Raw genomic sequence first — 26,994 nt, 5'->3', positions numbered from 1 at the left:
GTAGCTGGGCATTTTTCGTGGGGGCGGTAAGAAGCCACAGAAATGTTTGGGACAGAGCCGGACCCATTTTTCCTCAAATTCATGCACCTGTAAGTCCCCTGGGATCTTGTTAAAATACAGACTCTGAGTCAGTGGGGCAGGGAAGGACCTGAGATTCTGCAGCTCTAGCAAGCTCCCAAGTGACGCCGGCGCTTTGAGTAGCGACTTGAGTACAAAAGTAGCTTTTGACTTGCCACACAGGTGGTGCCCGAGCACCTGAAATATGGCTAGTGTGAACTGAGAGATACTGGAAGTGTAAGACACCCACCAGATTTCAAAGACTTAGTACAAAAAAGAGAATGTAAAATATCTCAATAATTTTTATATCAATCACATGTTAGTAATATTTTGGATATATCAGGTTAAATAAAACATATTATTAAAATTAACTTCACCTGAGTTTTTTTTTTAACGTGGCTTCTAGAAAATTTTGAATACGTGGTGACTCACGTCTGGGGTTCTCGTTATGTTTCTCTTGGATGGTGCTGATCTAGAACACTCCAGACTCCCTGCCACCCCTAGCATCTGTACATGCTTTTTCCTCATTTGGAGCATCCTCTCCCCCTTTCTCCCAGCCGCCTCCTCACAACTAATTCCTATGTCTTTCACGTCTGAATTAAGGTGTCTCCTCCAGGAAGCCTTCCTTGACACCCCCTCCGCCAGGGTGGTCCAGTGCCGCTTCCAGGCTTCTCAGAGTCTGGATTTCCCGCTCCTCAGTCCCGACCATCTGCGGTGCCAGCATCTCCTGTCTGTCTCCCTCTCTAGACAGATTTATAATGAGGATGGGGACAAAATCTGTTTTGGCCACCACCTTATCTCCAGAACCTGGCACCGAATTACTGTTTTGTGAACTGAATGGAGAAATGACAAGTCAGATGTGGGCTGTGCACAGTTTACGAGTCTGGAGCCAGCGTAGCGGTCTTGTTCTGATGGGGCCCGGCACCCGCATAGCATTGCCGCCGCTGTACGCATTCCGTTGGGCGAGCGGTAGCCCCGTCGTGGGCCTCCCCGATCTCTTGGCAGAATTATTCTGCCTCTGCCCCTGAGCTACCCGGGGCTCCTCTCTCCACCTGTGTCCTCTGCTGATGGCCCAGGTCCGAATGGGGACTTTCTCAGTTAATACATACCTACTGTTGTTGGTGTGACGCATATTGGTACAGGTTCTCCCCAGTCTGAGATTTCTTTTTCTTTTAATTGCATAGAAACATTGCTTTTAAAAAGTAGTTACGGGATGGAGTACCTGGGTGTCTCAGTGGGTTAAGCCTCTGCTTTTGGCTTAGGTCATGATCTCAGGGTCCTGGGATCGAGCCCCGCGTCGGGCTCTCTGCTCAGCAGGGAGCCTGCTTCCCCCTCTCTCTCTGCCTGCCTCTCTGCCTGCTTGTGATCCCTCTCTCTCTCTGTCAAATAGATAAAATCTTAAAAAAAAAAAAAAGTCATGGGGCGCCTGGGTGGCTCAGTGGGTTAAAGCCTTTGCCTTCAGCTCAGGTCATGATCCCAGGGTCCCAGGATCAAGCCCTGCATTGGGCTTTCTTCTCCGTAGGGAGCCTGCTTCCTCCTCTCTCTCTGCCTGCCTCTGCCTACTTGTGATCTCTGTCAAATTAATAAATAAAATCCAAAAAAAAAAACAAAAACCAGCAACGGGCAAGAGAGAACCTTTTGGGATTCATTGAATTATGCACGTAAAATGGGTATGTTTTATGGCACGTAAACTATGCCTCCATAAAGTTGAATTAAGAAGAGATGGGCAGGCACGTGCAGTCCTGTGTGCAAGCACCTCAGGTACAGCATCGTAAACAGCAAAACGGTTCCCACCCACTCACCTGCCTGTTGGTTATATGATGGCCCGCACTATGGAACCAGTGGCAAAGAAGATCTTTAAAGGAGTTTTAGTTGTTGAACTCTTGGGTGTTTTTGGAGCATATTTTTTATTTAATAAGATGAACACAAGCCAAGATTTCCGGCAAACGATGAGCAAGAAATTTCCCTTCATCTTGGAAGTTTATTACAAATCCATTGAACAGTCTGGAATGTATGGAGTCAGAGAGCAAGATCAAGAAAAATGGCTGACTAGCAAAAATTAGGACCAGTCATCGCGTTCAGCCTCCCATCTAAGCTGTTTGTGACCTTTGTGAGGGAAAAGAAAGATGAGCACACCACATTGTGGACTCCTGGCCCCACAGAAGAAAACAGAAACTTCTGGTCTGCCACGGCTCAGTCATTTCCCATCTATTATGCAAATCCCCTGCTTTTATCTGTTGTTTTCTTCTGGCATTTATTGTTAAAGATTACTGTTTAACAAATAAAAAACTAGGGGCGCCTGGGTGGCTCAGTGGGTTAAAGCCTCTGCCTTCAGCTCAGGTCATGATCCCAGGGTCCTGGGATCGAGCCCCGCATCGGGCTCTCTGCTCGGCGGGGAGCCTGCTTCCTCCTCTCTCTCTCTCTCTGCCTGCCTCTCTGCCTACTTGTGATCTCTATCTGTCAAAGAAATAAAAATAAAATCTTTAAAAAAAAAAACAAATAAAAAACTAGGAGAAGAAATGAAAAAAAAAAAAAAAAAAGAGATGGGCAGGACGCCTGGGTGGCTCAGTTGGTTAAACGTCTGCCTTCAGCTCAGGTTATGATCCTGGAGTCTCGGAATCAAGTCCCACATCAGGCTCCCTGCTCAGCAGGGAGTCTGCTTCTCTCGCCACCCTCTCTCCTCTCATTCTCTCTCTCTCCCTCTCAAATAAATAAAATCTTAAAGAAAAAAAAGAAGAAGAAGAAGAGATGGGCAAGTACCTGGCAATTTGGTGGCATTCAAGTAATGGTGTATTTTTAGGTAATATTTTTTTTTTTAAAGATTTTATTTATTTATTTGACAGAGAGAGATCACAGGTAGATAGAGAGGCAGGCAGAGAGAGAGAGAGGGAAGCAGGCTCCCTGCCGAGCAGAGAGCCCGATGCGGGACTCGATCCCAGGACCTGAGATCATGACCTGAGCCGAAGGCAGCGGCTTAACCCACTGAGCCACCCAGGCGCCCTTTAGGTAATATTTTTATTGAAGTATAATTTCATTAAATTTTTCTTAAATGTTGGAATTTAACAACCCTGGGACAGACGAGCTCTGGATTTCATGCTCTGTGAAATAATGCGTTTCCTTCTGATTCAAGCAAGCCCTGTTGATTTGTGGGTCCTCTCCCATGCCGTCAGGTGCATCGTAACAAGCGACCCGCATGGTGAGTGAGTTACCGCTGACATTTTAGGGCCCCCCCCCCGCTGTGTCACGCCCTGTGTTGAGGGCTCTACCTGCACGATTTCTTTGTGTGAGATTGGTTTCGGGGCCTCCATTTAACCGAGTGAGCCTGGAAGAGACTGCAGACTGTCGTGCTTTGTCTTGCCATCCGTTGGATGGCTCCTGGCTGCAGCCAGGCTGCTGTGTGTCCACCTGTCACCTCCGAGGAATTCCAACACTGCAGTCACGTTCTGAAGACGAGAGGAGAGGAAAGTCTTCTACGTGCACACCACAGGAACCACTGGGGGCATCCCCGTGGTTCGTTACCTACTGCTTACAAACAAACCACCCCAAATCTTAATGGGACTTAAAACAACAACTTCTTATTATATCTCGTGGTTCTATGGGGTGACTGGGCTCCACTGGGCACTTCTTGCTTAAGGACACTCATACCATTGCAGTTGGATATCAGCTGGGTCTGCAGTCACCCGGAGGCGCGGGATGTCACGATGGCTCACTCACGTGGCTGGCAGTTGACACTGACCATGGCCGTGGGCTGTGGCTGGAGTGCCCATACGTGGCTCTCCACTGTGTGTTGGGCTCCTCAGAACGGTGGCTGGGTTCCAAGAGTAAGCTTTCCCAAAGACCCAATTCGAAGCTGGAAGGCTTCTTACGATCTAGCCTCAGAAGGCCACCTCCTTTGTATTCTGTGGTTAAATCAGTAAGCACAGCCTGGTTCAAGGAGAGAGCACTCCATCATCTCTGGATGGGAGAAGCCATTCCAGGTGTCTGCTTACATTGGCATTTTACAGTCAACTTGTGACTCATCACCGAGAATGGCCTAGCATCAGGCCCCATCTCTTCTTGCTCCGTGCCCCTCCCCCCGTGGGGCCACTACCTCTGGGGTTCCGGGCCAGAAGCTTCCTATGGCATCAAGACTTCTGTGGGGAGGGCCAGAGGTGGGTCAATGTTTCACTCTATCTGACCTTCTCTGATGTCCGTCGGCTTTGAAAACTTTACCTTTCTGTTGTTAAGTACATTTGTTTTCACTCGAGTATCGTAACATACGCCATAAAGCACACAGCTCCTGAGTTCAGTGTGGGGTAGGTGAATGAGTTCCCACATTCAGCTCCGTGGCCAGGGATACCAAGGTGAGCGAGAAAGAGCATCACCGGCTCTTGTGACACTCACGGTCACGGTACGGGTCTTTGAAGAGGGTTCTGGTTCTCCAGGGACTTTTAAGACAAACCCAGAAAGCCCACGCAGAATCACTTTCATCTCCTCCTTTTAAGCATCTCTGAATGCCTGTTCTGTATTTGTGCGTACGAGTACAGTCCGACTTGTCAGTTACACACGTGTAGCGGGGATACGTATGGGAGACTTTTGTGGGATCAGTAAGGTTAGAGGACTTCCGGTCTAGGGTTGGGGGGAAGAGGTAGACAGGACCGCCGAAGGTAAGGGGGTGTGTACTCTAATCACGACCTTGCTAGGCCCAGTGGTGCTGAGAAGACTAAGGACGGGGAGGGGGTGTGGAATGTTGGTGGTGGTTTTCTGGAGGAGAGGACAGTAAAGCTAAGACAGGAAGGATGAGAAAAGTCTGGAAGTGCATGGGCGGAGACCCTGGAAATGCCATGGCAGGTGTAGGGGAAAACAGGCAGCTTGTTGTAAACAGCATCTAGATTAAGAAGCAGCATAACTAGGCCCCCAACAGCCCCCCCCTTCATGCCCCCTCCTAGCCTTCCCTCCCTGTGGCATATCATAGTTTCTTTTATAAGATTTGTATTTATTTATTTTTGTGAGAGAAAGAGAGAGCATGCATATGAGCACGAGCAGGAGGAGGGGCAGAGGGAGGAAACAGACTCCCTGCTGAGCAAGGAGCCAGATGCGGGGCTCAATCCCAGGACCCCGGGATCATGACCTGAGTCCAAGGCAGATGCTGAACTGACTGAGCCACCCAGGTGCCCACATCCTATAGTTTCTAAAAATATTTATAACCATATGCTCCACGTGCTCCACTTACATCAAGAGATGGCGTGTATGACCACTCCTCTTGGTCCTGGGCAGACCTTTATGACCAAGATGACCAAGGGAGTACGGCCGAAGTGACACTGTGTGACATCGGAGGCCACATCATAACAAAAAAAAACCACCGTTTCCGCCTGGTTCTCTCTCAGAGTGCTTCCCTTTGGAACCCAGCTGGTGTGTGAGGAAGAGCAGGCCAGAGGCTCATGTGGGAGCATTCAGGCCAGTAGCCCACACCAGCTGCCAAACCCAGGAAGCAGGGAACCTTCAAGATGACCCCAGCTCCGGCCACCACCTGACGATCACCCCATGAGGGACCCCAAGCGAAAGCCACCTAGCTAAGCTCAGCCAACTTCCAGAAACATGAGTGATAATAGTGATCAGTGATCCTTATTTGATGTCACTAAGTATAGGGAGATTTGTTATGCGGCATGGGTAACCGCCCTGCTGATTTCTAACACCATAGGTTCTTTTTGCCTAATTCTTTATATAAAAGAAATAATAAAATATATCAGCTTCTGAGTTTTCTCTTTTACCATGGTCTCTGTGCTTGGGCCCATCTTAAGAGAATTTTAAGGAATAGATTCACATTTGGCCTTTGGCTTAGTAGACCTTGGTTACGTTGGCCTGTCCCTCTATTCCCTTTTCTGGTTACCCCGAATCCACCTCCCACTCGCCACACACACACACACACACACACACACACACACAGGATGCAGATGAGTCTCCCTGCTGGCTCTCTAGGGGTGAGCCCATAACCCAGGCCTGGCTCATGAGAGAACCTTCTATCTCCCTGCCCACAGTGACTGTTTCAGAAATGGGCCAGTGGCCCTTGCCTGGCCAGTGAGAGCCAGGGTGGGCTGAGATAGGAAGAAAGGGGTGCTCCTTTGGTGATGTGGGTCCCAGCTTGAGAATCAAAGCCTCTGGGGGCCGCCGTGAGAGGCGAGCTTGCCTGAAAACGAAGACAACACAGAAGGGAAGGCAGAGGAGAGATGGAGAGAGAAACGATCCCAACTACCTCCTTGGCCCTGGGTCCACCTGTACCTAAAGGCAAACTTAAACCGGTTGCAGTAACATGAGCCTGCTTCCGCCAGTGTGAATTTGGGCCTTCTGTCGTTTGTGGGCGAGAGTCCCAGCGGGTGGCTGTGCACGTGGATTTTCCCCCAGAGTCCCAGTCGGCATCTCCATCAGCTGGCCTCCAGCCGCACGTGGAGAAAAGCGGGATAACAGCACCACCCTCCTCCTGGTGTAGAATCTGGGCGGGGAGCAGCAGCATCACCCAGGGCCCCGTGGGGAGTGCAGATTCTTGGACCTGCCACCATCAGTGACTCACAAACGGAGGGATGGGCTCCGGCCCGTGTTTTAGGAAGCCCTGCAGGGAATGTGTGCTCAAGCAGGGGGAGCACTGCCAGGGAGCAAGGTGGCGCTGGGAGAGCCCTGCTTGAGGTTCTGGCTGCACCCGTCCCTCCCATTCTGAGCCTGGGCGAGTTACGGAAATCCCCCTGCCTCGCTTTTCCCACCTGTAAAATGGTACCCCTCCTATCTGTAACGCTGTCGTGTGGACCAGTGAGTTACTAGAAGTAAATCGCTCCAAAGCATGCCTGGCACCAGGTCCAGGCTCGTCAAAGTGAGATCAGGGGTTCTCCGGTGTGGTGGCATCTGAGAATCACCTTGAAGGACTTGTCGAAACACCACTTGCTGGGCCTTCCCCTCCGCCCAGAGTTTCTGACTCTCACTAAGGGGAGCATGGGAATTTGCGCTGTGAACGAGTTCGCAGGTCCTGCTGGTGCTGGTGGTCTAGGGGACCCTACTCTGAGAACCGCTGAGCTAGAGGTCACTGTTCCTGGGCTCCAGCTCCCTTTCTGCCGGGGCTGATGTCACCTCAGGTGCTCTGGAATCGCTCTTTCCGCTGACTCAGGCCTCCGTCTCTTCCCGTCCCTCCCCTCTGGCACCAGTTTGGAGAGTTGGATCTCTGTGCTGGTAATCGGAGCTCTGAGCCCAGCTTTCCGCTTAGAGTAGCCCCAGCCTCCACCTGTTCGGGGCACCTGATGGATGGCTCCTTCCACCACAACTGTTCCTTTTTGGGCAGCCTTCAGAACTGTCTCCAGCTTTCTTACATAAGCAGACACCTTTCCTCCCTGCCCCGGAGGGCGCCATGTCACTCCTGCCACTCCAGCCCCCAGCACTCTCTCTCCCCCGACCCCCGTCGGAGGCATGCCTTCGCTTTGCTGACACAAAGGGCTTTAAAGGCAGGGTCAGACACCTGAAACTAATGGGACATCATGTGTCAGACTCAAATTTTATTTTGTTTTAAATTTTAGGGGCGCCTGGGTGGCTCAGTGGGTTAAAGCCTCTGCTTTTGGCTCAGGTCATGATCCCAGGGTCCTGGGATTGAGCCCCGCATCAGGCTCTCTGCTCAGCGGGAAGCCTGCTTCCTCCTCTCTCTCTGCCTGCCTCTCTCTGCCTACTTGTGTTCACTGTCTGTCAAATAAATAAATTTAAAAAAATAAATTTTATTTATTTATTTGACAGAGAGAGAAGACAAGCAGGCTGAGTCTCAGGCAGAGGGCGAGGAAGATACGGGCTCCCCACTGAGCAGGGAGCCCCATGTGGGACTCGATCCCAGAACCCTGAGATCATGACCTGAGCCGAAGGCAGTTCCTTAACCGACTGAGCCACCCAGGCACCCTAGACTCAAATTTTAAAAATTAAAAAATTAAAAGTAAAGACAGGGCCAATTCAGCCCCCTCCAACAAACTCCTCTGTAACATGGCCTCCTAGCTGGAGCGCGAAGGTCAGTGTGGCTGGAGCTGTGAGCAAAGGGGAGGATGGCAGGAGATTAGGTCAGACAGAGAGAGAAAGAAGACAGATACTTGCGTGAGGCTTTATGTCATGAGAAGAGCTGGGGCTCCAGCCAAATAGTGGTAAAGTTTTTAAACCATTTTTTAAGTTGTGAAATATCATAAATCTTTGCCTAAATCTTTATAAACACAACTTTGCACCTTTATACATATTATACATATTTTGAAAATTATACAGTGAGCACACATGTAGCCACTACACAGGTGAGAAGTGGGACATGGCCAGTCAAAATCAGCCCTAACATCTGTGGATCCTGGACGAAAAGTATAAATGGAGGCTCCTCGAGGGGTCGGTCGTCCTTGCATTGACCTGGACACCCTCATCTCCATGTCACAGCTTGGTCCATCTCCCACATCACCTCTTGCCACCCCTTGGGATGCAGAGGTGTGCACACCAGCATGACCTGGCCTGGCTGTAGGGTTCAAGGTGGGCCAGGAGAGAGGTGCACACAGGGGCTGGAAGCAGGTTCCAGAACACCTGGGTAAGGGATTCTAAAAAGCAGGCAACCTTCAAAGTGGCTATTGTAAATATGTTCAAATGACCAAGAGGAATCATGGTGGGTTTTTTTTTTAAAGATTTTATTTATTTATTTATTTGACACAGAGAGAGAGATCACAAGTAGACAGAGAGGCAGGCAGAGAGAGAGGGGGGAAAAGCCTCCCTGCTGAGCAGAGAACCCGGTACGGGGCTCAATCCCAGGACCCTGAGATCATGACCTGAGCCGAAGGCAGAGGCTTAACCCTCTGAGCCACCCAGGTGCCCAAGAATCATGTTTTTAAAAGTAAAAGGAAGGTATGATGATAATGATTCAATAAGTTGAAAAAAAATTAAGAGTTGGATATTATAAAATAGTGCCAAATGGAAATCTGGAGCTGAAAAGTATAGTAACGGAAACAAAAAACTCAGTAGAGGGGCTCACCAGTAAATCTGAGCTGACAGAAGGAAGAATTAGCAAACTGGAAGATAGCGATTATGCAGTCTGAAGAATGGAGAGAAAAAAAGAGTGCAGAAAAATGAACAGAGCCCCCAGAGAAATGCAGGACACCATTAAGTCAAACAATATACACGTAATGGGAGTACCAGGAGAAAAGGAGAGTAAGGAGCAGAAAGATTATTCTAAGAATTATTCTAAAAAATATAGTCTAATAATACACACATATACCCATGTACATTTAACTATAGTATTGTTGGACTTATAACATGTAGAATTGTGATGTAATTTCCAATAACAGCCCCAAAGGTTAATGTCATAAAAGCTAAAAGAAGAAGAAGAAGAAGGAGAAAGAAGAAGGAGGAAGAGGAAGAAGCAGAAGGAGAAAGTATATATAACAAAAGTTACAAATATATACTTGCTCTCCTCTCAGCTTCTTTAAAAGATGTAACATCATAGGGGCGCCTGGGTGGCTCAGTGAGTTAAACCTCTGCCTTCAGCTCAGGTCATGATCTCAGGGTCATGATATCAGGGTCGTGAGATCCAGCCCCACGTCGGGCTCTCTGCTCAGCAAGGAGCTTGCTTCCCCCTTTCTCTCTGCCTACTTGTGATCTCTCTCTGTCAAATAAATAAAATCTTTTTAAAAAAGACATAACATCATATAAAGTAATAATTATAACAATGGGGGTGCCTGGGTGGCTCAGTCAGTTAAGTGTCTGCCTTCAGCTCAGGTTATGATCCCAGGGTCCTGGGATTGAGCCCGCATTGGTCTCCCTAACCCTGCTTGTGCACTCTCTCTCAAATAAATAAATAAAAATATTTTTAAATAATAATTATCATAATGTATTCTGGGTAACACTGATAGATGTGACATGTATAGCAATAATACAACACAGGGGGAAGGTAACTGAGCTATATGGGAACAGTGCTTTTGTATCTCATTGGAGTAAAGTTTGTATGAATCTAGGGCTCATCCTGATTGGGTAAGATGTTTAGGGTACGCCCTAAGCAACCACTAAGGTAATAATAACTCATGTCTGTTTCTGTTTCTGGAGAGCAACTAAGATGCCCTCAATGACAGAATTCGATCTGATTTCTTAGAGATCTTGAAAGGTGAAAAAACAGAGTAGCTCAGAATTCTTAAAATCATGTAGAAACCTTTGATTGAGCCCTTGCCGTGCAGCTGGTGGACGTCACTGCCATCGTTCTCAAATGAGGAAATATCTCAGGATCTCTGAGTCTCAGCCTCCCTCCATCTGACCCTCAGTCTCCCCCTCTGTCTCTACCTTTCCCTCTGTGTCTGGGTCACCTTCCCCGTGTTCCCCCTCCCCAGCTTCTCTCCGCCTCCTTCTTTCTCCCTCTCTCTCATCTCCAATCTGTGCAGCAATCCCTGTTTTGCTGGTTGCCCTCAAGATCGTTCAGGGTTCTGACTCTCCTCGCTGTTCTCACTCTTTCTCGTCCAACCTGTAAGGAATGCCCGGTTTGTGCTCCAGCCTCCTGCCCCTCCAGCTCGAGGAAGCTGGAGGAAAGGCAGAGGGAGGAGGCGCTTGAACGGTGGGCCTCTCCCATTAATTCGCAACATTTCTCTGCCTTCTGAGACAATCCCATATGATTTCCTCTTTAACCTGGGAATGAGCCGGAAATCTCTGGCACATTTTGTACTGTTGAGATATTTCTGTATTTCTGAGAGCATCCCTACCATTTCTTGTGAATCGATGTCTTACAACATTGCTGAGTTCAATTGGTTAATTTTTTTAAATTTCCTTCTGTTTTATGAGTGCCATTTGCCTAGTGTTTTGGTTTTCTTTTTAATCCTCTTTTTCTAGGTTTGTTGCAGGAATTGTGCCAAGCATTCAAAAGATTTTGGGAATGTCCTTTCTTTTTCTATTTTCCGGACTTCCTCCCACAACCTAGGGGTTCTTTGTTTGATTATATGGCAGAATTGGCTCTAAACCATCTAATGCCATTCTTAAGTCTGTAGCTCTTTAACTTCCTTTGTTACTTCTTTAATTATTGGTGTATTCAGATTTCCTACTTTTTCACGTGCCAGTTATGGTCAGGACTACTTCCATGGACAAATCCCATTTCATTGTATTTGTTTGTTTACCTTTTTGGGGGGGTGGGTATAAAATAGCCTCTGCCCGATTGATGCCCCAAGGATCCAGCCCTCCATCCTGATTGGACATCAAGGATAAGGGGTGGGTCTTAAACCCTGAGTGACACTGCTGGAAACACCGCAGGAAACTTGGATAGAAAGTCCTCAGGCGAAGCGGGTCCCGGTGGCTGCACGCACGTCCACTCGTGTTGAGCGACTAGTTCGTGGACCCGGGGAGCAGCGGGTCCCTGTGCACCGGGGGAGGAGTACTGCTCACCCACAGGAGAGGGAATAGAGGACCGCACCATCACGGACACCGTTTTGCATGTTATGTGCGAATGGCGCCCCCTAGCGCTCAAATGTGGGCGGTGACCCTGGAGTTAGGCAATGAGGCGACCGCCAGGGAGGCGCCCGGGTCTTCCTACACCCATTGTCCCAAACTCTCAGGACATTGTTTGGTGCCCTTCGGGGTCACACTACCAGGTCAGAGTCCCACCATCGGGACCTCTGGTTTATTCACCCCATTTCTTAATAACCATCTAGCCAACAAGGGTGCGGATGTTCATGTGTGGACCCCTGGCCTGTGTGGATGGGGTGGAAATGTCAGCTCCCAGGCACGTTGGCTTGCAAGCTCCTCAGGAGCTTGCCAGGTATGATTTGAAACTGGCTACCGTACAAAAAGGGCAAGGAGAGACAAAAGAAAGAGGCGGACTACTCCAGCTTGGTGCGTGGAAGGTTTAATAAACAAGGGAATTTACATTAGGATTGGGGAAAGGCAAGTGGAATGCGCCGGCCAGGGACAAGTGAGGGGCCAAGGGGCCTCTGAATGCAGGTGTCCAGTGCATGGGTCGACCAGCCGTCCCCTTTTCTATGCCCTCCTATGCCTTCCTCCAACAGGCGCTCAGCCTATTGGCATGGACTCTAGGCAGCTCCCTCAGCTGGGATTAGCATGGGCAAACATTGGGTGTTTGACCCCCACTTGGGTCCTCATGGTGAAAGCTGCTGGAATCTTCTCCTTTTCTCCTCAAGTGGGGGAGGGGGAGGGGTGCATCCCCGCCAAGGGGATCCCCCTTGGCAGCAAATTGTAGGACTAGGGGTTGAGGCAACACAGGTAGAATGCTTTCTGTGCTTTTCTACAGAGGCCTTGGGCTCGTACTCCAGACCTTGGGCTTCCCGTACTCCAGAACTCTTCTCTGAGCTTTTCACCCCTAAGTACCTTGTTAAATCATTGTTTTTCTGGAGATACAAGTGCTGGGACCTTCTAACCCACCATCTTGCTGATGTCACGACAACTTTTTAATTTTTCTTATTTTTTTATTTTTAAAGATTTTATTTATTTGATAGAGAAAGAGAGAGAGAGATCACAAGTAGGCAGAGAGGCAGGCGGTGGGGGGGGGGGGGAGGAAGCAGGATCCCTGCTGAGCAGAGAGCCCGCGATGCAGTGTTCGATCCCAGGACCCTGAGATCATGACCTGAGCCGAAGGCAGAGGCTTAACCCACTGAGCCACCCAGGCGCCCCTATTGCAACTTTTTAAAAGAGAGAAAATGGTCCCTGGGGTACCGGTGCTCGGTTCACATGGTATTGACTTTCGTTGGGGGTGCTTTCGTGGAGCTAGCTCAGCTGGGACAGGCAAACACCCAAGGAAAACTAGCTGGTTTCTGCTACCATTCTACAGGCACCTATGACTGTCCTTGATACTGAATTTCATTGAAAGGATACTACTCACAGGACAGAACTTAGAGGCAATGATGAAAGGTAGAGCGATATTTCTTTTTTTTTTTAAGATTTATCTTTTTTTTTTTTTTAGATTTATTTGAGAGAGAAAGAGAGCATGAGCAGGAGGAGAGGGAGAAGCAGACTCCCCACTGAGCAGGGAGCCAATGCAGGGCTCGATCCCAGGACCCTGAGATCTTGACCTGAGCTGAAGGCAGCCACTTAGCCAACTGAGCACCCCAGGTGGAGAGATTTCTTTCTTCTTACAGAACCAGATGGACTGCTGGGCTCTGATCCATTTAAACTTAAACTGACACATTAAATGCATTTGGAAATGTTGCTCGGTTGGTCAAGATTTGGATCACGGAACACCTGTCCCGTCGACAGGCATCAAACACGCCCGTTGTTCAATAAACAGAGAAATGGACATGTTAGCCACACCACTTTACCTGGGCCACGTAGGGGAGAGGTACTGATCCAGACTGTGGGGGCCATCATCCCCAGGTAGGGCGTAGAGCTGTGTAAACTGATCGATGTCATAGGGACTGGAGGCCCAGGGAGGATTGGAGTCCCCCAGATATAGATCTTGGAGATCTGCAGGCTGCGAATCCCAAGATGAATTCCATCTGGAGGAACCAGGTTGCTCGTTCTCGGAGGACAGAGGCAGTTCATGGTCAGGGGCGTCTGAAATGCTGGGTCTTTTGCGATGATGAGTGTTTGCCGAAGTGACAGGTGAGGAGAGCTCCTCCTCCTCTTTGCCGGGAGTGGCCGGGTTTGGTGACTGTCGTGATGAATTTGATCCATTTGATTGCTGCTCTTTCTTCCTTTTGACGCGCTGGTTCTTGAACCAAGTCTGGGGAGAGAGGAGGGGAGAAGGTTAATAAGGCGGGGTGGGTCCAACGGGGAACCCGCACGTTCCCAGGAACTGGGCTCTTTTGGCATGAGAAGGCTAGTCTCGCATCTTTTCAGTTATGTGAACGGGGGACGCTCCGTCTGTCCGCTGTCCTGAGTTCCAGATGGCAAAGGGAACGTGAGATCGTGCTTGCAATGCGTGGGATAGGACAGAGCACTGAAACGCCACATCGGGAGGGGATAAGGCAAGGTGCTTCTGTCTTGTAGATGTTCTGCATTTTTCGAGAGAATTCTGAAGATTGAGACTATGAGAAGCTGCAAGACATCTAGAGGACTGTGAACGTCCTGATTAAGGAGAACCTAGAAATGAACAGGAACAGACCCCGAGGGGATGATCTGAGATCCATCCCCAAAAGGTCCCCTGTAGCATTGTAGTTCTGGAGTCAGAAAGATCTGGATTCAAATTCTAGCTCTTGTGTTTATAACCCTTGGAGGAGTCTCTGTGAACCTTAGCGTTCCTCAATGAAATGGGCGGTCGGAAGAAAAAAATACAGAACATCTGTCCTTACACGTACCAGTTGTTCCGTAAACAGGAATTACATGATGTGTGAGTTACAAGTGCGCGTGACACTCTGGGTTAGGTGTGCTAGCTAGAGACGTCTGCAGGGACATACCTTTATTACAGACTCATCGAGATGAGTAATGGAGATGAGCTCCTCCGTGGTTGCCCAGTCTGGGTACATGGTCTCTTCAAACACACGCTTCAGGGCCTGGAGCTGCTCCACACTGAATTGTGTGCGGCCCCGGCGAACATACCTCGGATTTTCTGCAAAAGGGATAGACAAAGAGCTTTCATTAAAAAAAAAAAAAAAATACGCTCCAAGGTAAACTCCCGACCTGAGCCTGATCTGGGAGCTGAGAGCTTGGTCTAAAAAGTTGACTCATGGAACCCACGCTTCACCGTCTTGCTGGCGTTGCCCTGTGTCTGAAATTCAGTTTCCCCTACTAGAAAACAGGTTAAGCCTGGTTTAAGGGCAAGTAACTGTTCCCTTGTTCTAGAGGAATATGCTAGAAACTCATAGCCTAGAAAAATGAACCAGACGAGTGGGAGAAAAGATAGCTGTCCTTGTTGGGATAACACAGGGACATGACATCGACATGGGATTCATTGGAGTTCATAAGATTCAGAGAGTGTTTGAGTGTCCGAGACCTTGAAATCAGCCATAGGCTCGGGCCACTGCTGTCTACACTGGTCGGTGTGTGAGATCCTGAAGCTGTTGATTCGGCCGTTTATTAACGAGACCAGTTAGGGAAGTAGGCATGAAGCTTAGTGACCTGAGAAAGAATGTTGATTATTCTGTTTATCAGCTCTGTCACTCTGGGAGAACCGTGACCCTTACATTCTTTGCCTCTTTTCTTTATCAGTGAAACGGTCCTGTATAATTCACTCGCTTTGGGGAAGATACGGAGTATCCAGAAAGCAAGTCTGCTAATTACAGGCTTGGTGCATCATAGATACAAATTGGGAGGGTTTTTTTTTTTTATTGTTGTTTAAAATGTAAACGTAAAACCATGTCATCTAGCAATATTTGATCCATTCTCCATGGAAGATTCTATATACGTTGGAGGCATACATAGAAAAAAGTCAGCATCCCGCTGACCACCCCGCTGCAAAGACAAGAGGTCAGTCAGGGATTTCTCGCAGCTTCTCAGCATGTCTTTGAATACAAAGTCAGGGGGCTTATAAGACCTTGGAGGAAGACACAGAGACAGAGAAAGGATGAAGCAGGAGGAAGAGGAGGAGCCACAAATGAACGAACAGAAACATTTTTCTTAAGAAAAGGAATAGAAGGGGCGCCTGGGTGGCTCAGTGGGTTAAGCCTCTGCCTTTGGCTCAGGTCATGATCTCAGGGTCCTGGGATCGACCCGCATCGGGCTCTCTGCTCAGCAGGGAGCCTGCTTCCTCCTCTCTCTCTGCCTGCCTCTCCGCCTACTTGTGATCTCTGTCTGTCAAATAAATAAGTAAAATTAAAAAAAAAACCCACTCTTTAAAAAAAAAAGAAAGAAAAAAGAAAAGGAATAGAAGTCAGGGCATCTGGGTGTCTCAGTCAGTTAAGCATCTGCCTTCCGCTCAGATCATGATCTCGGGGTCCTGGGATTGAGCCCCACATCCGGCTCCCTGCTCCTCCCTCTCCCTCTGCTGTTTACCCTACTTGTGTTCTCTCTCTGTCAAATAAATAAAATCTATTTTAAAATAATAAAATAAAAACTAAAGTCTTAAAGGGGTGCTTGGGTATCCCAGTCATTTGAGCACGCAACTCTTGGTTTCAGCTAAGGTCACGATCTCAGGGTCGTGAGATCAAGCCCTGCGTCAGACCCATGCTCAGTGTGGAGTCTGCTTGGGATTCTTTCTGTCTCTCCTTCTGCCCCTCCCCATTTACATGGGTGTAAATAAGTAAATCTTAAATAAAAAGTAAAATCTTTAAAATAAATAAATAAGTAAATCTTAATAAATAAATAAATACAATCTTAAAAAAAAAAAAGAGGGGCACCTGGGTGGCTCAGTTGGTTAAGCTACTGCCTTCGGCTCACGGCATGATCCCGGAGTCCGTGGATCGAGTCCCACATATGGCTCCAAGCTCAGCAAGGAGTCTGCTTCTCCCTCTGACCCTCCCCCTTCTCATGCTCCTGTCTCTCTCTCTCTCTCTCTCAAATAAATTAAAAAATCATTTAAAAAAAAAAGAAAGAAATACACTTCTCAACTAGGCTTTCTTTAAAAAAAAAAAGATTTTACTTATTTGACAGACAGATCTCAAGTAGGTAGAGAGGCAGGCAGAGAGAGAGGAGGAAGCAGGCTCCCCGCTGAGCAGAGTCCAGTGCGGGGCTTGATCCCAGGACCCCGGGACCATGACCTGAGTCAAAGGCAGAGGCTTTAACCCACTGAGCCACCCAGGTGCCCCTCAACTAGGCCTTCAAAATAAATTATAAAAGGATAATATAAATATCATAACGTCAATATTTAAAGTATTTGGACAATAGAAGTCTTAAATAAATTGAAAAATACAGACCACAGATGAGAGAACTTATTTGCAGCAAATAAGAGAAATTATCAGTGTCTAAAATACAACAAAAATGTTCTCCTGAGGGGCCCCTGGGTGGCTCAGTGGGTTAAGCCTCTGCCTTCGGCTCAGGTCATGATCTCAGGGTCCTGGGATCGAGCCCCGCATTGGGCTCTCTGCTCAGCGGGGAGCCTACTTCCCCCTCTCTCTCTGCCTGCCTCTCTGCCTACTTGTGATCTCTCTCTCTGTCAAATAAATAAATAAAACCTTAAAAAATAATGTTCTTCTGAGCCTCAAGAAAAAAAAATACTAGAAAATAAAAAACGGTAGGTGGAGAATTCACACAAGAGAAAAGCAGAATGGACTTTAAAATTGAACAGGGAGGGGCGCCTAGGTGACTCATTCGGTTGAACATCTGACTTTTTTTTTTTTAAGATTTTATTTATTTGACACAGACAGAGATGAGAGAGGGAACACAAGCAGGGGAGCGGGGTGGTGGGAGAGGGAAAAAGCAGGCTTCCCACTGAGCAGGAGGCCTGATGCAGGTCTCTATCTGAGACACCAGGATCACCACCTGAGCTGAAGGCAGACGCTTAACGAGGGAGGCACCCAAGCACCCTGAACATCTGATTCTTTTTTTTTTTTTTAGATTTTTTTTTTTTATTATTTATTTGACAGAGAGAAATCACAGAGAGGCAGGCAGAGAGAGAGGAAGGGAAGCAGGCTCTCCGCTGAGCAGAGAGCCCGATGTGGGACTCGATCCCAGGACCCTGAGATCATGACCTGAGCCGAAGGCAGCGGCTTAACCCACTGAGCCACCCAGGTGCCCCATGAACATCTGATTCTTGATTTCTGCTCTTCTGCTCAGGTCATGAGCTCAGGGTTGGTCATAGAATTAAGCTCCGAGTTAGCCTCCCACTTAGTATGGAGCCTGCTTAGGATTATCCCTCTCCTTCTCCCTTCTCCCTCTGTCCCTCCCAGTGCACTCTCTCGCACGTTCAAGGACTCTTTCACTAGGTAATAAAAAATGGGAAATGGATCAAATGTTAAGTACTATTTTATACCGTTAAAAACAAGACAATGGGCCAAAATGGAGTGGCTCATGCTAATCCCCATATCACCATACTGACACTTAGTTTCTATTCTCCCAAGGATGGAATCTTAAAACCAGTCAGGTTTTAAGTCACCAGTCAGGTGACCAGTTGCTTGATCACCACTAGTTAGGGAACCACCTGGTAGACCCCTGCCAGCCCCCCGCAGGAAACCAACTTTGCAATAAACAATCCGCTTGTTTGTCTAGTCTAACTTCCTCTTTCCCTGCTCCTTTCTACCCAGAAAAGTCTTTCCTTTAGTACAGCTCCCCAGAGGTCCTTTCTGTGGGCTAGATTGGATGTTGCCTGATTCACGAATCGTCGAATACAGCCAGCACGATCTTAACAATGTACTCAGTTGAGTTTCCTCACTGAGCACACACCAAATGGCTGACATTTGAAAGTCGGACGGTAGCAAGTATTAAGAAGAACTTGGAAAAACAAAATCTTGCGGCTAATGGTGGAGTCCAGTTATAAAGCCTTTTCCAGTGCTCCCTGTTGGTACAACCCAGTGGTTTCCCAAACTGGCCACTCCATGTTGGCAAGAGTCTACAACAAACCCTCACCCACTCTCTTCTGCTTGTCCACAACCTTCTAGTATCTCACTGCTATGCTTTGCCTTTGCTCCCAGCTTACCTGCCATATTACCCACGTTGAAGTGCAGACTCCTTCAGCTCTGTGTTTTCCGACCTCCTGAGTTTCGTTTGTGTATCTGCTGGGTTTAGGGAGCTCCCATTTAAGCAAGATTTTAATGTAATCAGGCCCCTGCCCAATCCCTCCCTCCATGTCACACCTTCCAGTAATCCATTCAGTACGTGCGCATTAAGAACCAATTCTGTGGGGCACCTGGGTGGCTCAGTGGGCTAAAGCCTCTGCCTTCGGCCCAGGTCATGATCCCAGAATCCTGGGATCAATTCCCGCACTGGGCTCCTTGCTTGATGGGGAGCCTGCTTCCCCCTCTGCCTCTGACTGCCTCTCTGCCTGTGCTCACTCTCTCTCTCTCTCATTCTCTCTGACAAATAAATAAAATCTTAAAAAAGAAAAGATAGACATGTCTTTAAAGTTACAGCAGTAAATGTGAAACTTCAATTAAAGTTTACTGAAGGTCAAATAAACTCATGTTATTTGTTAAAATCTGTTAGCAAAAAATAACTGAACTGATGGTTAATTGTCTGTCTCAAAGTTTTAATGGGTAATTGTTAAAACAGCTTTCAAAATCTTTGGTAACATGAAAGTTTAAAGTTTTGGTTGGATGACAACTGGAATTAAATTATGAACATCTAGGTCTTAACCAAATGGGATAAAGTGCTAAAGCATTGAGTACTTGATGTAGGTTTGTGCTTTTGACTTCTTACTGCAAAGAAACCAAGAATATTTAAATCTGTTGGTAAACATGTTTTGTGCTTACCTGCTTCATAAATTTGCCATCTAAAAAATTCTGTTATAGGGATGCCTGGGTGGCTCAGTTGGTTAAGTGACTGCCTTCCGCTCAGGTCATGATCCCAGGGTCCTGGGATCAAGTCCCATATCAGGCTCCTTGCTGTGTGGGGAGCCTGCTTCTCCCTCTGCCTCTGCCTGCCACTCTGCCTGCCTGTACTCTCTCTATCTCTCTGACAAATAAATCAATTAAAAAAAATTCTGTTATGGGGCGCCTGGGTGGCTCAGTGGGTTAAGCCTCTGCCTTCGGCTCAGGTCATGATCTCAGGGTCCTGAGATCGAGCCCCACCTTGGGCTCTCTGCTCAGCAGGGAGCCTGCTTCTCCCTCTCTCTCTCTGCCTGCCTCTCTGCCTACTTGTGATCTCTGTCAAATAAATAAATAAAATCTTTTAAAAAAATTCTGTTATAACAATTCACAATTGGTTAATACTTAGCCATCACTAGAGACTGAAGTGTTTCTAAGAATAGAAAATTCTGCTAACTATAACTAAGACTGATGAAATAAAGGAAGCAACTCTGTATGTAAAAAAGTAGGAGATATATAAGAAAGATATAAGGAATGAAAATACACTTTGTTGAAGGTAAGAGATGGTAATTTTGTCCTAAATGAGATGGTTGTTTGGAAGGAAATGGCTTGGGACAAAACCTGGCAGCAAAAGAAAGTTGTAAAAGGTTTTTGAAGGAAAATCTTCAGAAAAGAAACTTTAGGTATGGTCAGGACGGACTAAGATTAAAATGAATTTTTTTTTTTAGATTTTATTTATTTATTTAACAGACAGAGATCACAAGTAGGCAGAGAGGCAGGCAGAGAAAGAGAGGAGGAAGCAGGCTCCCTGCCGAGCAGAGATCCCAATGCGAGGCTCGATCCCAGGACCCTGAGATCATGACCTGAGGCGAAGGCAGAGGCTTTCACCCACTGAGCCACCCAGGCGTCCCTAAAATGAATTTTAAAATGTAGCACGCCAAAGTGGTAAAAACACATGAAATGACTCCACGTATTCTGGACAACCAGAAGAAAAATGCCGTAAGGTTTTTATTAAGTTTTAATGCTGTCTGAAAAACCAGAGGGAAGGCAGTTGACTGATAGTAAGTTTAGAAAAACTGTGCACACAAAAAAAAGAGGGCCTAAGAAAATGAATAGTTTTGGGGCGCCTGGGTGGCTCAGTGGATTAAGCCGCTGCCTTGGGCTCAGGTCATGATCTCAGGGTCCTGGGATCGAGCCCCACATCAGGCCCTCTGCTCCACAGGGAGCCTGCTTCCTCCTCTCTCTCTGCCTGCCTCTCTGCCTGCTTGTGATCTCTCTCCGTCGAATAAATAAATAAAATCTTTAAAAAAAAAAAAAAAAAGAAAATGAATAGTTTTGTCTTAAAGTAAAAATATCTGGTTGCACCAGAACATGAAAGGAGATAATAAAAACTAAACTTGAGGGTATATAGTAAGTCGTAGAAGGCTTGGGGAAAGTGACTTTTCTTTGCCTTGGTTTATGGGTTTGAAAGGGAACAATTAAATATGTTGAAAATTTGACCATATTAGATCAGTTTTGATGGATTTATTCACAAGAAGGGAAAAAAGACTAATAAATCTTTTCCTGTAAAATGTTTCTGTTCAAATGAGGCACAGTATTTAAGGAATTCAAGTAAATTGAATTTACATTCAAGTAAATGTTGACTATTATGTAAACTAAAAAGACACTGGTATAAAAAATCTGCTTTCTCTCTGTTCAAAAAAAAAACACAAAGTTTTCTTAGATTAATTGATCTGCTGTTAAGAATAAAATGTAAATAGTTTTCTCTTTGCCTGCCCAGAGAAACCAGTTTCTATGTTTTGTTTTATCAGATCTTAAACTCCGTAATCCTATTTAGGCATGTGCTTTAAAACTTAGATTTTAGCAATTGTTGACAAGATTTAAATTGTAAATGAGATCTCTTTGACTCATAAGGCTTTTCCTTGGCATGCTAAGTTACTCAGGAAGTACTGCTAAACCAGTGATAAACCTTGGGTTACAGTTGGGTAAATGCTATAACTATTATAAAGATTCTATGCATTTCCTAAGGTTTTAACATTTTGATAAAGTCATCACTTGATATTATAATTATTGAAATGTTATGTGTCACAGAAGTAACCTGATTTTCTTGCCAGTTAAATTATAAACTCTCATCTCATCAGCTTTTTTTTTTTAAGATTTTATTTATTTGACAGACAGAGATCACAAGTAGGCAGAGAGGCAGGCAGAGAGAGAGGAGGAAGCAGGCTCCCTGCTGAGCAGAGAGCCCAATGTGGGGCCGATCCCAGGACCCTGGGATCATGACCTGAGCTGAAGGCAGAGGCTTTAACCCACTGAGCCACCCAGGCGCCCCTCATCAGCTCTTTAACCATATCTATTCTGGGGATCTAGCCCCGCATCGGGCTCTCTGCTCCGCAGGGAGCCTGCTTCCTCCTCTCTCTCTGCCTCTATCTCTGCCTGTCTCTCTGCCTACTTGTGATCTCTCTCTCTGTCAAATAAATAAAAATAAAATCTTTAAAAAAAAATATCTATTCTGAGCTTTTGTCACTTATAATTGTTTTAATTCTCTTGTAAAATAAGTTTTACCTTAAAGGAGATTCATAAAAGGACTTTCAGGACAAATACAGGTATTTGATATGTTAAAAATCCTCAAATTGAAATGGGTAAAAATTTCCAGAACTAAGTAAAAGCTGCATTCAGACTAAACCAGAATTAGTAACATGGGACTAAATAAACTAGAAGATTATAATGTCACATCTGTTATTTTAAAACATTGCTGGTTCTCTAATGTTTGCTCTTCCAGACTAAGGAAACTTTTTTCTTAAGATGTCTGTGACTTACAGGGGCACCTGGGTGGCTCAGTGGGTTAAGCCGCTGCCTTCAGCTCAGGTCATGATCTCAGGGTCCTGGGATCGAGTCCCACATCGGGCTCTCTGCTCAGCAGAGAGCCTGCTTCCCTTCCTCTCTCTCTGCCTGCCTCTCTTGTGATTTCTCTCTGTCAAATAAATAAAAATCTTAAAAAAAAAAAAGATGTTTGTGACTTACAGAAATGTAAAAATATTCATTTGTAAACAAATCGAAGCATTCAACTTTTCTCTCTATCTGAACCCTCTGAAACTCAAAAGGTCTCAGCAAGTATTCTTTCTTCCATAGCAATCAGTCATTTGCATAAGTTCAGTAAAAATCTGTTCTCCTTGTAACAGGACACCATTGGAAACGCTGGTTATTTTACCAAGGCTTTGACCGGAATATCATATTTGAGAAAGACTCAGATATGAGCAGACAGCTTAAAGGAACTATGGTTGACTTTATAAAACCTGGAGCCATAAAGCCCCTTGGAACTGTTGGCCTGATACCTTGCTTACAGAGTTCCCAGCAGCCTCACCAGGTGAGTAAAGAGGTATCAGGTGCAGGAGCCTCAGGATACGTTGGGGACCCCAGGAAGAGGAATTCACCCAAATCGACAGGTATTGCAGGCTTATCCGATGGCAAGTACATGGCTTGGCTTCTGGCCTGGAGAGACTATTACAAGTTCAACCTAGAGATTCCTTATAAGAAGTTCCAGCAAAGCAGATTCTAAAAGATCTATATGATCACTCACTGTTCTTGCTGCGCTTATGTAAATAATTAGGCCAGGTTTGTTAAAACTGGACTTGTTTTTCAAATAAATTCATCCTGATTTGGCTATCTCTGGAAATGAGGGTTATTTTAGAGACAAAAATTAGGTTTCAGTAACACACCTTTGTGGATGTTAAGTTCTAGATTTTGTTGTCTTTAAATGTTTGTTTACTTAAGCTAGACAACTTGAGGTAAACTTCAGAGAAGTTGCACGATAGCTTGTTTAGACGATCTTGCCTAATATTCTGTAGGGATAATAACGGAACCCATTGGACACAAATATATGTTAGTTTTTATGGATACCTTTTCAGGCTGGGTAGAGGCTTTTTCCGTCAAACATGAGACAGCAGGAATGATAGCCAAAAGCTGCTAGAAAAAAATAATTCCCAAGTTTGGGTTGCCTCTTGCAGTCGGGTCAGACAACGGCCCTACATTTGTGAGTTCAGTCTCACAGGCATTGGCCAAAGCCGTGGACACTAATTGAAAACTACACTGTGCCTACCAGTCCCAGAACTCCGGACAAGTAGAGAGACTAAAACCGGACTCTTAAAGAGACCTTGACAAAGTTAATTCTGGAAACTGGCAGTGGATGGGTGGATCTCCTTCCTTTCGCCCTCCTCAGGGCACAATGTACACCCTATTTAAGCAAGGTGACCCCATTTGAAATAACAACAGGTTACCCTAGAGGAAATGACTGATCAGTCTGTACTCCAGTCACTGCAGGTGCTACAGTCTGTCTTACAAAGATAGAAATGCGTCCTTACCAACCTGGAAACTTGGTTTGGATACACCGCCACTGAGTAAAAAACTTGGAGGAGACCGTTCACTGTCATCCTGACCACCCCCATGGCAGTGAAAGTAAAAGGCATCAGGGCCTGGATTCACACGTGTCACGTCAAACAAGCCAAAAGCAAGGACACCCCCAAGAAATGGGAGTCACTGCCGGAGGACCCCACCAACTGTGGACTAAAACTAAGACTCAAAAGGGTTTCATAACTTGGTCACTTTTCACCCTGTTCCTACTCAGCAGCAGCCAGGGGACACCTCATCGGCCTAAAACAGCCCAATGGAAAATCAAAAAGACAGCAGATAGAATAACATTCAAGGTTAACTACAGAACAGAAGAGGGCTTGACATACTATTCTTAAAAAGGAGGCACTCTGCGTAGCCCTGGGAGAGGAATGCTGCTTCTGGGTATTAACGCCCTAATGTCATTTGTACAAAATAGGAATTTGGCCCACACCAGGCTTTCTGCTCAGCAGGGAGCCTCTCTGCCTACTTGTGATCTCTGTCTGTCAAATAAATAAATAAAATCTTTTTAAAAGGAAAAAAAAAAGGAATTCGGGAAATAAAAATGTTAGTCCTACAAACTCAATATAACCCTTTACAACACGAAGACATAAAACTGGCTGAAAAATCAAGGAATTGACTAATCTCCAAAGAAAAAGGGGGAATGTTAGGGCCGATTTAATGTTAAAACCTGTTTAACTATTAGGGCCTGCTTAGCCAGAGCGACTCCATATTGCCCAGGGAGTCATATTGTTGTTTACATACACGGACTTCATTCAGGGAATAAACACCCCAGTAGTTCCTGGTATCGGTTCCGGGTACCGATTCCGGGAGTAAACGCCTTAACAATAGAAGCCACATACCTTGGGCCTGAGGATATGCCCTATAAAACCAGCCTGTGAGATGTGGAAGGGTTCACTCTCTTTGGAGGCGGCCCTGGCCGGTCAGACTTCTAATGCTTGGCATAGAATAAAGCTTTGCAAAGCTTTCACTTTGTCTCAGTCTCATTCCTTTGATAACGGACCCCAACAGAAGCAGGCTCCCTGCTGAGCAGAGAGCCTAATGGAGGGCTCGATCCCAGGACCCTGAGATCATGACCTGAGCCGAAGGCAGAGGTTTTAGCCCACTGAGCCACCCAGGCGCCCCGCTTTTTTTTTTTTTTTTTTTAATCGTGCATCCCTCTTGCCTCTCAGCTAGCTTCCCGTTCCCCGTCCCTCTGCTCTGCATTTTCTCCACCTCTCGGATGACATATTTGCTGCCTTGTTGATTCTTCCCCGTGGTGTTCTTCTCTGAGACCCATCTTACTCCTAAGAGGGGGTCTAACTGGGCGGACCAGTCGGCTCTAGTTCTTGGTCATCCACTCTGGACGCCCCACACCCAGTGTGGCCCCAGCTTCCTGATGTGGAGCTGGGACTCTGGCCTTGGCCCTTCTCACCTGCTCCCCACCCCCACTCCACCCTCATCCCCCATCCCCACGCACTCATCAGCCTGGCCGGGAGGGGTCTTGAAAGAGCTGAAGAACACTGATTCTGGAAACATTGTGGGTAGCCCAAGACCGAAACGATTGAAGTGCCTGTCTGTGTCTCATACGAGAAGAACATTCAGGGAAACTTTTGAAGTGATCAACAATAGAAACCCCCTTTCCAAAAATCTCTTCTGGGGTGCCTGGGTGGCTCAGTCATTAAGCATCTGCCTTCCACTCAGATCAGGATCCTGGGGTCCTGGGATCGAGCCCCACATCGGGCTCCCTGCTCAGAAGGAAGCCAGCTTCTCCCTCTCCCACTCCCCCTGCTTGTGTTCCCTCTCTCCCTATCTCTCTCTGTCAAATAAATAAAATCTTTAAAAACAAACAAAACTGGACACTGGGTGGCTTAGTGGGTTAAGTGTCTGCCCTCAGCTCAGGTCATGATCCCAGTGTCTTCGGATCAAGACCTGCATCCGGCTCCTTGCTCAGCGGGGAGACTGTTTCTCCCTCTGCTTGTGCTCTCTCTCTCTCTTCCTCTTTCTCTGATAAAGAAATAAATAAAATGTTAAAAAACAAAAATTAAAAAACCTTTTAGAATTGAACCCTGGAGTCGAATGAGGTTGAAGAGGGTGATGTAATCAAAAAGGACGAAAGTCAAAATAGCAGAGGATTTTGCAGGCATTCATTTTTTCATTTGTTTTTTGTTTTTTGTTTTTAATCCTGTCCCTTCTTCACTTGCTCACTTACCAGTAATCTGAGTGATTGCTCTGCCAACATCTTGTTCTGGTGAACGGGAAATCAAGATTTAGGAAAATAGAACTTATCTCTGCCTTGGAAAGTGCCGGCACCCTAGGGAGGGAAGCAGAAAATAAATAAGCAAACGAGCCAATAAATCGTTTCTGATTATGATATGCACTGATTATGATACATATAGATGCCATCAACAGCACTGGTTCGAGGAAGTGCGTGAGATCGGTGTCCCAAGCAAGACAGCTCTGAGGAAGTGTGTTTTTTACAAGAGGATAAAGAAAGGTGTTCTCAGCAAATGGAACAGCAAACTTGAAGGCTCAGGGGCGCCTGGGTGGCTCAGGCCGTCTGAGCCTAACTGCCTTGGGCTGGGGTCATGATCTCAGGGTCCTGGGATCAATCTCCGCGTCAGGCTCTCTGCTCCGCGGGGAGCCTACTTCCTCCTCTCTCTGCCTGCCTCTCTGCCTACTTGTGATCTGTCAAATAAATAAAAATAGGGGCGCCTGGGTGGCTCAGTGGGTTAAGCCTCTGCCTTTGGCTCGGGTCATGATCTCAGGGTCTTGGGATTGAGCCCCCACATCAGCTCTCTGCTTGGTGGGGAGCCTGCTTACCCCTCTCTCTGCCTGCCTCTCGGCCTACTTTTGATTTCTCTCTGTCAAATAAACAAATAAAAATCTTTAAAAAAAATAAATAAAATCTTAAAAAAAAACAAAACTCGAAGGCTCAGAGACAAGAAAAACCTTTTGACATTCGAGGGGCAGACAGTAGGGCAGTACCGCTAAGGTATTTTATGGAACGGAGAGATAGGGGGAGAAGTTGAAGGTGGAGAGACAGATCAAGGCCAGATCACAATGAAAGCGCTCAGACTTCATTCCAAGTGAAGCAGCATTCCATCTAAGGGATCTCTGGAGGTAAGAAGTCCCCCAGCCAGGCCTTTTCCTATGAGGCAGTTGAGAAATGAGAGACAGCGGAGCTGCAGCTTGAGAAGGCGACGTGGGGCGCCGGGCGTTCACCGGTTGAGCAGCGTTCAGCTGGGGCTCCAAGACTCTGATGTTCTCT

General features: G+C 46.6%; 2 protein-coding genes across 2 annotated transcripts; one reads left to right on the top strand and one right to left on the bottom strand.

Annotated features, from left to right (window-relative positions):
- Positions 1-1,799: 1,799 nt before the first annotated feature.
- LOC123931722 (protein CEBPZOS-like) lies at positions 1,800-2,174 on the top strand. The gene has a single exon (XM_045989194.1). The coding sequence runs from the start codon at positions 1,875-1,877 to the stop codon at positions 2,118-2,120; it is 246 nt and encodes an 81-aa protein (XP_045845150.1). The 5' UTR covers positions 1,800-1,874; the 3' UTR covers positions 2,121-2,174.
- An 11,144-nt stretch (positions 2,175-13,318) lies between these two features.
- LEUTX (leucine twenty homeobox) lies at positions 13,319-18,518 on the bottom strand. Its single transcript, XM_045986756.1, has 3 exons — positions 18,512-18,518; positions 14,400-14,551; positions 13,319-13,726 (listed from the first exon to the last, which is right to left on the bottom strand). The coding sequence occupies exons 1-3, from the start codon at positions 18,516-18,518 to the stop codon at positions 13,319-13,321; spliced, it is 567 nt and encodes a 188-aa protein (XP_045842712.1).
- Positions 18,519-26,994: the final 8,476 nt, after the last annotated feature.

Source organism: Meles meles, chromosome 19 (assembly GCF_922984935.1).
Source record: "Meles meles chromosome 19, mMelMel3.1 paternal haplotype, whole genome shotgun sequence".
In the NCBI taxonomy this organism is placed as follows: domain Eukaryota; kingdom Metazoa; phylum Chordata; class Mammalia; order Carnivora; family Mustelidae; genus Meles; species Meles meles.
This window is presented reverse-complemented; position numbering and strand designations above follow the sequence as displayed.